Source organism: Oreochromis niloticus, linkage group LG22 (genome assembly GCF_001858045.2).
Source record: "Oreochromis niloticus isolate F11D_XX linkage group LG22, O_niloticus_UMD_NMBU, whole genome shotgun sequence".
Taxonomy (NCBI): domain Eukaryota; kingdom Metazoa; phylum Chordata; class Actinopteri; order Cichliformes; family Cichlidae; genus Oreochromis; species Oreochromis niloticus.
The window spans coordinates 21,261,495-21,273,018 of NC_031985.2; the positions used below are offsets into that span (position 1 = coordinate 21,261,495).

The window sequence follows — 11,524 nt, forward strand, 5'->3', positions numbered from 1 at the left end:
TATATGACAAATGCTGATTTGCCTGAACCCTGCAACATGACCCAACCTTCAAGTTCAAACAGTGATTTAATTTCTTCATTTCGTTTTTCATGAATACCTTAAATGCTTGAGTCAAATCTGTGCAGGAATATAACTCCATTGTGCAAAAATATCAAAATTAAAGTGGTCTAACTTTGTTTTGATCATAAAAAAAATTCCAAGACGTTCAATCTAAACAAAAAAATAAATAAATAGAAAATTCAAACAAAGCAACATCAGTTTGCTCAGAAGCTAAATGAAACGCCACTTGGTAAAGACCACAGGTGGCAGTAGAGTCTAATGCACTCTACCTAACTGTGGATGAGAGCTAGAGCTGGCCGTGTCTTTTTGAAGTCTGGCCTTGTTTGTGAGGACCACAGTGGTGTCGTGGTCAGACAGGAAAACCTGGCACTCCTGCTCCACCTCCATGATGTGAGCATTTTTGTCCAGTTTGTGCTCCAGAATCATCAGCTGCTTGCGAGCTCCAGGTCCCGACTATAAAGGGTGGCAGCATAGAAATGAGTGATTGCTACTGCTGGTCATTTCAGATCTAAATGAGGAAACTTGGTGACAGTAGGAAGGAAAAACTCCCATTTAACAGCAAGAAACCTCTGACAGAACAAGACTCAGGGAGGGGTAGGCAGTGTTAGTTCAGACAGCCCATGAAGTCAGGCTCAACTGCAGATCAGCTTCTCTGTATACAACAGGTGACAATCATATAGGCAGTGCTATTTAAGTTGCTATTTTAGCCTGCCACTGTAGCTGCACATCTGCAAACTCCTCCCCACATCCTGTCTCTCATTTAGTCTGTTATATTCTGTGCTGGGTTCTGCTGATGTTTTTTTTTTTAATTTAAAATTAAATTTTATTTATATAGCACCAAATCACAACAACAGTTGCCCCAAGGTGCTTAATATCGTAAGATAAAGACCTTTCAATAATATAAAGCTCAAATAATATACAACCCCTGACGAGCAAGCACTTTAGCAACAGTGGGAAGGAAAAACTCCCTTTCAACAGGAAGAATCCTGTGGCAGAACCAGGCTCAGGGAAGGGCAACGATCTGCCGTCACGGGTTGGGGGTGAGGGGAGGGAGAGAGGCAAAGACATGCTGTGGAAGAGAGCCAGAGATTAATAATAACTCAGAATTAAATGGAGAGTGGAATATAAACAAGTTGGTGACGCTTGATTCCATCATAACTAAGGGTGAATTCAGGGTCACCTGATCCGGCACATTTAAAAATGAGAAGTGTACCCAAAGTGCCTTAGAGAAAGGCACATTTAAGGTCTCCAAAAATCCCAGTTTCAAAATGCATGAAAAGTCTAAAGGTGTGTTTTGTTGTGTTAACTAATCATTCTGCAAATTGAGAACCATGCTTTACAGTGTCTGGTGGTGTAGTGGTTGGTGGTTCAGCTCTTTCAACGCATCGGCCTGGTCGGGGAATTCAATGGCAATAAATGATCTTCTTCTACCAGTCATCTCATAAATTGTGAGGCTCTGTTCACCCCTACATAAGCTGCCGTTAAAAGTATCGCTATTGATTTTGGTAATTCAAATCGATTGCACAATTTGAGTATCTCACAGTACATTGACAGCAGCGATGCAGGCGGCGCATGTGCGGCGGTCCCTTTAAGACCTGCGAGCAGGAGCGTATTCGTTGTCAGGACAACAAATAAAGACAAAAGTGGCCCGTGTGTTTCCTGCAGGACCTTTGAGAGTAGAGACAGGGAGCGGTGGGAGCTCACCTTGATAAATAACAACAGATACTGAACAGCACAGGTTGAATCAGGTGTAATTTTCAGGCGCTAAATGGAGGTAAAAACTGTTCCGCCTCTCGACTGATAAGTGACGCGGAGTATGACTCATATGGTCGCATGAGGGTTGCCAGGTGAGATCCAAGATCCAGGACTGCAGAGAGATCCGCTTGTTAACGTAAGATTCTTTCCAATTATTCATTGTTATGGAAATATTTGACTTGCATGATGCACTCCTGACTCGTTCGGCCATCGCCACTAGGCTGCCAGCTTTCAGAGTCTCCTGATCTCTTCCAGGAGTGATCAAAGAGCGTGGTGATGATTACTGAATGAGCACGAGCACGAAGTGAATGGAAAAATGAACAAAAAATATGAATCAGCAAACATCTCCGATGTGGAGGAGCACATTTCTCTGAAGTATGACATTAAGAAGAGACTTGGAAAAGGGGTGAGCAACTTTTTCTCTTTTTTTAGTTTAGTGGAATTGAACTTATTTGCCCAGGCTGTACAGTTGCTAACGAAACTCCCCGTTTCTGTTTGAGCAAACCGGAAAAAAACAGTTTCACTGCAGTCTTCTTTTTCTTTTGCAGTCTCTAACTCTTCTGCCTTCATGTGCAGTAATTCAGTTTCCTCTGCACTTCAGCTTTTAAATTCCTGAAATTCTCCAGACTTACAGTTCTCAGTGGATACCAGTGTTCTAAGCAAGAGGTTTATTTACTTTGGCAGCAGGAAAACAAACTCTTTCTTTGCAGATCAGCTGATGTGTGAGGACACTTGTTCTCTTTAGAGTCCAGAACCTTTTTGTTTTTGTTTTCTCTCCAGTAGTTTCCACAGGTCTAAAAACAGCCCGGTTTCTTTCCACCGTTTGTCCCCGGAGATTATCAAGTTGTTGCTCTGCTTCTAAATAGCCAGCTGATAGCTGCCACGTAGAAACCACATAACTAGCTAGACATGCTGACGGTGGCTATGACTCATGTTACGCACAGCTGTTCAACCTGTTGCACCTAGACAGCATCCTGCACCTGCACCGTGATGCTGAACAGCTCTGATCAGATCACTTCAGGTGCATTTAAAAAATCATAATGTGGATTTATTTTATTTTATTTTATTTTAAGTATAGCTTCAAATACTGGGTTTCAAAAATGTCAGTGTATTATAGAGGTCTGTTTTTCTGCAGCTGTTTGATTAAAAAAAAGAAGAAGAAGAAGAAAGAAAGCACGTCCCCAGTGCTCTTTCCTCCATGTATCACTAAAGTAGGGTGTATTATAATCTCCTGCCTCACTGCTGCCTCTGTTATGCTTGGCTTGACTACGCTGCTCACACCCTGCTATCACTGAAGCCAAAGAGCTCATGTCATCCATGTTTTATTGGATATAGAGCTCAAGAGTGCACTTTACATGGTGCATATAGTGGATTTGTATTCCTGATGGAGTGAAGATTAGACCAGCAGGAATAATACACAGCTTGTGACTCTACATAAACAGCATATTAGCTGGTTTTAAATACATGCAAAAATCAACATTATTAATGAATATAGGATTAGCTGCTGGTAGAAGAGCTACTTGAATGTATGATGTCAGGCAGCGTTAGTTCGCTGTATCCTACTCGTTAGACTCATAAGGGCAGTACTATTTAAGCTGTGTTACCCTGCCCACTATAGCTGCACATCTGCAACGTGCTTTGCAAACCACATCCACTCCAAATCCTTCTTTCTTGCAGGGTTCTTGCTGATGCCCTTTCTGTCTTTTATTTTCCGTGTATGCACATGGAGAGCAAGACCACAGTGCAGATGGGAATAATTTATAGTTACTTAAATTTGCAGGAATAAGTTAGCATTTTGACTTAAAGTGGCCCTAACTGAACTCAGATGGCAGTGTTTTCATATTTTGATTTTTATAGTTAAAATCTTGCACAGGATATAAGCCCAATCCTGCAGGTACAAGAAGCATCCCGGTGACATGTTACCTGTGTTTTGTGTCTGCCTCAGGCCTACGGCATTGTCTGGAAAGCAGTTGACAGACAGACTGGTGAGATTGTGGCTGTGAAAAAAATCTTTGATGCCTTCAGAAACAGGACAGATGCCCAGGTGTGTACTGTATGATCTGCAGTAAGTGGAACAATGCTGTTGTTCTAAAGCAGGGATGTCAAATTCATTTTACACCGCGGGCCAGATACAACTCACTTTGATCCTGAGTGGCCTAAAAAGTGAAACTCCCCTTTTTGTGAGTGTAAGAAGTGTAGCTACACATTTAATCCCTGAGATATGTTAATATAAGAAGAAGAAGTGGAATTTCAATAATCTTGTTTTCAGGACACAATAAATAAAATGGGTTTGTATGGCTGTAACAAATGAAAGAACTCTGTCAGCATGACACTTTGGGCCTAAAAACAGCTTCGTATTTTTTCATAATTTTCTTTCTGAGTACTTGAAATTAAGCATTTCCTGCTTGCACTGTTTCAAATGTCCACTTCATTTTGACTGAAAAGTGATCATTTGAATAAATTGTTAAAGCAAAAGTAGAAGCAGCTCTACTTGTTTCACGATTGTCATGCCACTTCTTAGATTTAGCTTGTATCTCATCCTGGGTATTACGTGGTATTAATTTCCTCCTTTATCTGTTTAAAGATGAGTTTAGTAAATGATTGCATAGGACAGGTGGCTTGTGTGCACCTGATTTACAGCTGTATTCTTTTTTCTTTTTACAGCGAACGTTCAGAGAAATCATGTTCCTCCAGGTAACCACAGTATTTATGTTCCTGTCAAATAATCTTAGCACTTTTCCAGATCACTGTCATGTCTTTTAGTTCCATTTATGAAGACTGAAACACTGATAATCCCAGTCTCAGTCTCACCGACTGTACTGCATCTCTCTTCATGTAAATTATCTTTAGTTGCATGTAATAATAATCTATAACTGGACCAGTGACATGTTCAGTCTGTTAGTACTCCACAAAACTGTTGCATTTATATAACATATATATAATATTCTTATGAATCCATATGAATTATTTTCTAAATATCAAAATAAGTAAACAGGGATTGTGTTTTTCTACATATTGTTTTTATAAATCACATAAATGTTCTCTGCACACCCGTGTGCAATATTTCCCTCCTTATCTGCTGACCTGCCTTCATGTGACCTTCAGCGGTGCTATTTTCTCTTAATCAGCTCTCATCTTCCAGCCCAGCGGTGTACTTTATCAGGTTTATAGGCAGTCACCATTATATAACCTCTCCTGAAACTTTCCCCTGCTGTTTGCACAACCTTGTCACAAAACCATTGCCAGTTATTACTGGTCAAACAGTAGCCAGAGTGCGTTTTGTGTTTAAGAGTAAGCATGTTTACCTTTTTTTTGTGCAGGAGTTTGGAGGCCACCCCAACATCGTTAAGCTTCTAAATGTCATCAGAGCACAGAACGATAAAGACATTTACCTCATCTTTGAATATATGGGTGAGTGTAAAGCTCAGCTCATCATCTGAACTTCTAACACAGGAGCATGAGGAAGGGCCTCGGGGGTTCTTAGTAGCTTAACCTGGCACTGAAAAGGTGTGTGTGTGTGTGTGTGTGTGTGTGTGTGTGTGTGTGTGTGTGTGTGTATAACTGTGTGAATAAGGGCTTCTGCTTCTCTTGGCCGGCTGCGCTGTCTTACTGCTGAGTCCACAGATTGCCCTCCCTGTCTATGCAGTCTAATCCTTGACAGTACTGCAGCATTACAGTGCAGACTCCCACTGCTTACATTTCATTTGATTTCAGCCGTGTCGTTGCATTAAAATTAGTGCGTGTGACTTCATAGATAATTTGTATGTTCAACAACACCGTAGATTGTTATCTTTATAATAATGATTATTTAGAATTGGATCATTACTTAAACACCCATAACAGTTTTTTTCCCGCTTCTGCTTTGTACCAGATACCGACCTGCATGCAGTGATAAAGAAAGGCACCCTACTGAAAGACATCCATAAACGTTATGTGATGTACCAGCTCCTCAAAGCCACCAAATACCTGCATTCAGGAAATGTTATCCACAGGGACCAAAAGGTACATCAGATAGATCAGATGTGAGAACGTGTGAAGCATGCTCTTATTTGGATTAGAAAAATCCCAATTGAAGGCCTGTATCGTGCATGTACAGTGCACTTTTGCTCTTGTCACATGTTAATGTGTAAAACTGTGGCATTTCCTTATCCTATGCAGGTTTGTGCACTAAACTCTGCTGAGTTGACCTCACAAAATGGTCCTCGGCATCACAAAGTAGTTTTTCATCCCCCATTTTCTGCTCACTGAACATTCATATTCACATTTTCATCTCTTGGGCAAGCACTTGAAACTTAAGAAAATTGTCCTTGGTAAGAATGTTTTTTCTTGTCTGTTTCCCACAGCCGTCCAACGTGCTCTTGGACTCTGACTGTGTTGTCAAGCTGTGTGACTTCGGCTTGGCCAGATCGCTCAACCAGATCCAAGAGGACAGTGGGAATCCTGCACTGACGGAGTACGTGGCCACACGGTGGTATCGAGCTCCCGAGATCCTGCTGGGATCCACAAGGTACCCGACTGTGTTGAGCGTCTGCTGCTAACGCTTGTTTTTCACTGAGAGAAATGAGTTTAAACTTTAAAGACAGGCGGTTCTTCTGAATAATCGGCACGTATTTTCCAAAGGTACACTAAAGGCGTGGACATGTGGAGCCTCGGCTGTATCCTGGGAGAGATGCTGCTGGGAAAAGCCCTGTTCCCTGGGACATCCACCATCAACCAAATAGAGAAGATCATGAGTGCCATTCCACACCCCAGCCCAGAAGGTGGCTTAATAAGGCCCAGATTAAATGCATTTAAATGCTTGACATTTTACTTTTACTTTGGAACGATTAAATATGCCTTAATTTTCAGATATTCTCGCAATCAAGTCAGAATATGGATCCTCTGTCATACAGAGAATGCTACTAAAGTAAGACAATAGTTTATATTTGCACTTTATGTTGTGAAAATCATAAAATTATTCTTCAAATGTCTATTTGAATCTGGTAATCTTACATACTAACTCTGCGATTTTTGCACTTTATTTTCATGTGAGTACACAGTGTGTACAGTTAATGCGTGGCCTCGGCTGACCTTGTCACTCCTAACACAGAGCTAGGTTAACAAATTTCCTCCACTCCAGCATAAAAACTAGAATTAGAGCTTACAAGTGGAAGCAAGGCTGATTAAATGCTTAAGGACCAGAAGCACTGATGCAGCAGAACATTAAACTGAGCAACAGCAGGTGAAATAGGCCACAGAAACCGAAAGACAGATCACTATAATAAACCCTTGTTAATTATTCTTCTTGTTCTGTTCGTCCTCCACCAGACCACAGGTGCCTTTGGAGGATCTTCTTCAGCCCTCTGTGCCTCCCGATGCTCTCGACCTGTTGAAGGGTTTCCTGGTTTTCAACCCAGACAAGCGGCTAACTGCAGAGCAAGCCCTCCAACACCCATACTTAGCCAGGTATTAAGGATCAGACTGGCTCCTGGATTAGGAGCTGTGTTCAAATTTTATTCTGTTTTCTTGTTGCTCAGTTGGTCAGATCAAATAGATGTGTGTGTTATTCCCCTTATGTAAATCAATAATCTGTAAATATTTTTATGATTTTACTGTCATTTTATGTTCATGCGTGCTATCATATGTTTATAAGTGTGTTATCCATTTCTGAAGATTTCACAATCCAGCCAAAGAGCCAACTCTGAACTACGACATAGTGCTGCCAGTGGATGATGACATCCAGCTATCTGTGGTTCAATACCGCAACAAGCTATATGAGGTACAGTGTTACTGATAACTAAGTTTGAGTAGTGAGTACAGCACGTTACTTTGAGGTGTACACCAAAAAACTACTGAAAAAGCTCTGTAGGCTGTAGGACACTTCACACAAACATGCAACTCTGACTGCTTCACATAGCAAGACCGAAAGAAGACCCAAAAGCAAATGTAAGAAACAAAACAGTTAAAAAATTTATAAACACATTTCAAAAAATGAGGCAAGAACAAATGAAATCACTCACAGCATAAGAATGTGCTGTAACGTTCCAAATTAAAAATTTAGGGCTTTCAGCTTGGTTTTAAAAATATTAAGGCATAGACTGTATATAAAAATGGACATAGTCACTGTGCTATCACACAGTTAGTGAATGTAGTCCCAAGTGAAATCTTCAAGCTGAGTATTTTCAGTGTGGCCATCTTGGTTTTTTGAAGCCAGACAGGGAGGGACGGATCATGTGTTGTATTGTATTTATTTATAAAGCAGGCGTGATACATATTAACATTGCTGCATTTAAACAAATGCAGCTGATGAAATGTACATAGGACTTTGTGGCACATTGAATTTGGAGACCTTATTCATGGTTAGGCTTTAAGACACAACTATGGAATTATATTTATGTCAAAAGTTGCATGCAGTAAAAAAAATGTAATCAGGAGAAAATAATCTACTTTTGCGAGCGCAGGTGTTCATTGCCACTTACAAAATGAATTTTCTCATGTGTATATTCAACAACCTGTGCGTACAGACCTCAACAGCTATGTACACAAATAAGCCTTCACACACAGGAGAGTTTCTGGTGTGCGAGCGATGCAGCAGGTTCACACTCTCAGGGGTAACTCTGCTCTCAAAGCTCGAATTTGCTCACTTTAATAAACTGACTTTTGAGTGTTTGGAGGGCGTCACGGAAAAACACTTTCAAAGGAGTGACGCCACACCCTGTGTGATGGACAGGTTCAGGTTACTGCATTAACCTGAGTTACACTGATGCAGCAACACAAGAGCTGTTTTAATCCATATTTGTTTTTACTGGATTACTTTAATGCTGAAGAAATTTTGAAAACTGAAGTATTCTAAGGCAACTTCTGAAACTTCTGCCTTTACTTCTGTATCAGGATAATTCCATACACCTACTGCAGTTATACAATTATTCCAATGTTGTGTCCTCTGCTGGTCATTATAAAGAATGCATTGAATTGGCTTCACTGTGCTTATCTGTTTCAAGAAGTCATCGTTTGATAAAAAAAGGCAGACTGTTCCACAGTTTAAAAACAAAAGGTGGCATTTTCAGTGCTTTCATAGGACACATAAGGTAGCTTTAAAACAAGACCTGAGTGATAATGCTTGAACATAAAGTGAAAGAAAGTCTCTGAATTTTATATACAAATGAGACAACTGGAAGTTAATCAAACTAGTTAAAGCTGCTAGTCTGTATCTTTTTTTTTAACCTGCAGATGATACTGGAAAGGAGAACTAACCAAGGGATGCTGAGGTTGATCCAGCCAAAGGAAGGAAGCTGTGTCAGCAGCAGAGAGAAGCCCAGTGTGAAGTGTGATAAAGGAGAAAAGAGCCAAGAGGCTGCAAACAGCATCAGAGATGATGATGATGAAAGAAAACCAAAACCTGATAAAACTGATGAGACGAGCCACGCGCCTCCACGTACAGGAGTCGGCAAAACCGAGGCTGTGAATGCATCTACCCCACCTGCAGCAGAGAAGACGAGCCCTCTAGCTGGCCCTGGCATAGGAAAACTTACATATAACCCTATCACACATGCCCCAAGTATGAGAGTTTATTTTTTTGGGTGTAAAATATGAAACCTGACTTTTTGTTAAGTTTAAAAAATGATGTGGTTTGACAATTCCTGAAAAGTATAATTATTAAGCCATCAGAAAGTCAGGCATTTAATGAGCACAGTATAACAGCTGTGTTTATATTGCCTCAAACTCTTCTTTTCTTCATTCAGATGTCTTCGTTCGGAGTCCAGGTGGTCCTCCTCATTCCTACCAATCCACTGCAGCCAGCAGGACACCAGTGGGACAGAACAGCTACAGTAATGCAGCTGCATCACCAACAGAGGGCACCAGCGCTGGTGTAGTAAGCATCAGACCTCAGTCCACTTCTGCTTTGTTTTCCTTTAGTGATGTAAGCCTTGTTTCTTTTTGCACTTCTTCCCATGTGAACCTTTCTCTGTCTCCTTACCCTCCTTCTGCTAGTCGATGGACCAGATTCTCCAGCGTGGTCGCTCAGCCCCTGTGGCCCATAACCATTCCTTCTCCTCGTCCCTTAACCACACCCAGAATAACCCCTTAGTACGCAAAGATGAGGCATCCTTGTCTTCTGGGCTTTACATCACATCAGCACGTCTGGTCAGTCCACTACATCCATGTAAAATATTATATGAAAGAATAGATGCAATTTAAAAAAAAAAATTTAAGTGACTTTTAAAACATTTTTGAGGATTTAATAGATGGAGATTATTTTGAAACTTGGTGGCTTCAGGGGCAAGAAAAGAAACTTGACTGTCACGTGTGTCTGACCAGGTTTAATTTTTTTTCTTCTCATGCAGAACCAGCGCTCCACCACTCAGGTGCACGAGGCCCGGCCACCGCCGCGGTTCAGCAAGAAAGTGTTTCAGACTAACTGTAACGTGGCAGCAGCTGGTGACCCACGAGCCAAACTAGGCAGCTATTCGCAGGCCTATGGCACCATCAACAAGACTGGACTGGACAGTCTTCTTCGGGGCCGCCCTTGCAACCAGTGACTGCTGTGATACCTGCAGTTACATAGGGGTCCGGTGCCACATGTGTTTAAACACGCAACAAAGTTTGCTTTGATCGCCTTCAGACAATGATTTAGTAACTAGAAACGATTCTGACTGGCAGATCAAACACCTCTTATATCACGTTTAGATTTTACCCATGGAGACATGGATTTATTCACTGTCTGTGACAATGGATATATATTTATATAAAATCAATTCTAGGCGTTAATATTACATTTATAGAACTGTAAAACCAATGTATGAATTTATGTAAATGTGTGTTGTTTTTTTTTTAAACTTCAAAACCTTTTCTTAGAAGGCTGGATTAGCCTGTCTGTCTGTACAGAGGCTCTGTATTAAAATGCACATGTTAAATAATAAGTTTGAGCATTTGTCTCAGGAGTGTCTGTTGCTTTAAAATAAGTCCTACAATAAGCCCTGGTTTCTTATACTGACTCTGATGTAGACAGTGATTTACAGGCTTAATGTTTTAATACTACATAAGGAACATTGAACCAGTGTTTTGGGTGCAGAATACCTGCAGATACATGTAAAATATGTAAATAGATGGTTTGGTGAATTCATTATATCTAATAAGTGATCATTTTTCATGTGAACATGCCAGCAAGAATTCTACTTGTTGTTCTGATGTGTACAGATTTTATAATGTTTAACACTGAATCATCTAAATGCCTAATAACGAATTCAGGTGGAAGAACTCAGACTCTGTGTCTCTGTAAAAGAACAGCCATGTAAAGAAAAAAACAAAGTAAACATTGTTTTTTTTTTACACATTTCTTCTCCAACAGTTTTGTTGCTAAAACTGATTATAAAACGTCTTCAAGGAACCTAAGAAGTCCAGTCGCTTTTCTTTCCAAGGTCCTTAGAAACTGAAGCTACAGTTCACATAGGCTCACCAAGACTGGACAACAGAAGAGTGGAAAAATGTTGCCTGGTCTGATGAGTCTCAATTTCTGCCCCAACATTCAAACTGTAGGATCAGAATTTGGCATAAATATGAAAGCAGGGACTATATCAGACTACATCACATACTAAAATTAATGAAAAAATGAAACTTAATGTAGTTATCAGTGAATCACTGTAGGAAAACCTTGCTCTTTTCACTTAATTAAAAAGCCCAAAGGAAGCACAAGCCAAACTTAGAAAGCAGTTAATCTTGAAACTGTGTT

General features: G+C 40.5%; 1 protein-coding gene across 1 annotated transcript; it reads left to right on the forward strand.

Moving 5' to 3' along the window:
- The first annotated feature begins 1,657 nt into the window (after positions 1-1,657).
- mapk15 (mitogen-activated protein kinase 15) lies at positions 1,658-10,965 on the forward strand. The gene is made up of 15 exons (XM_003444158.5): positions 1,658-1,951; positions 2,071-2,221; positions 3,761-3,859; positions 4,480-4,509; positions 5,136-5,226; positions 5,687-5,817; positions 6,159-6,322; positions 6,436-6,575; positions 6,664-6,721; positions 7,123-7,260; positions 7,468-7,573; positions 9,025-9,352; positions 9,537-9,667; positions 9,787-9,939; positions 10,140-10,965. Exons 2-15 carry the CDS (start codon positions 2,132-2,134, stop codon positions 10,332-10,334), a joined length of 1,854 nt encoding a protein of 617 aa, XP_003444206.1. The 5' UTR covers positions 1,658-1,951; positions 2,071-2,131; the 3' UTR covers positions 10,335-10,965.
- The last annotated feature ends 559 nt before the right edge of the window (positions 10,966-11,524 follow it).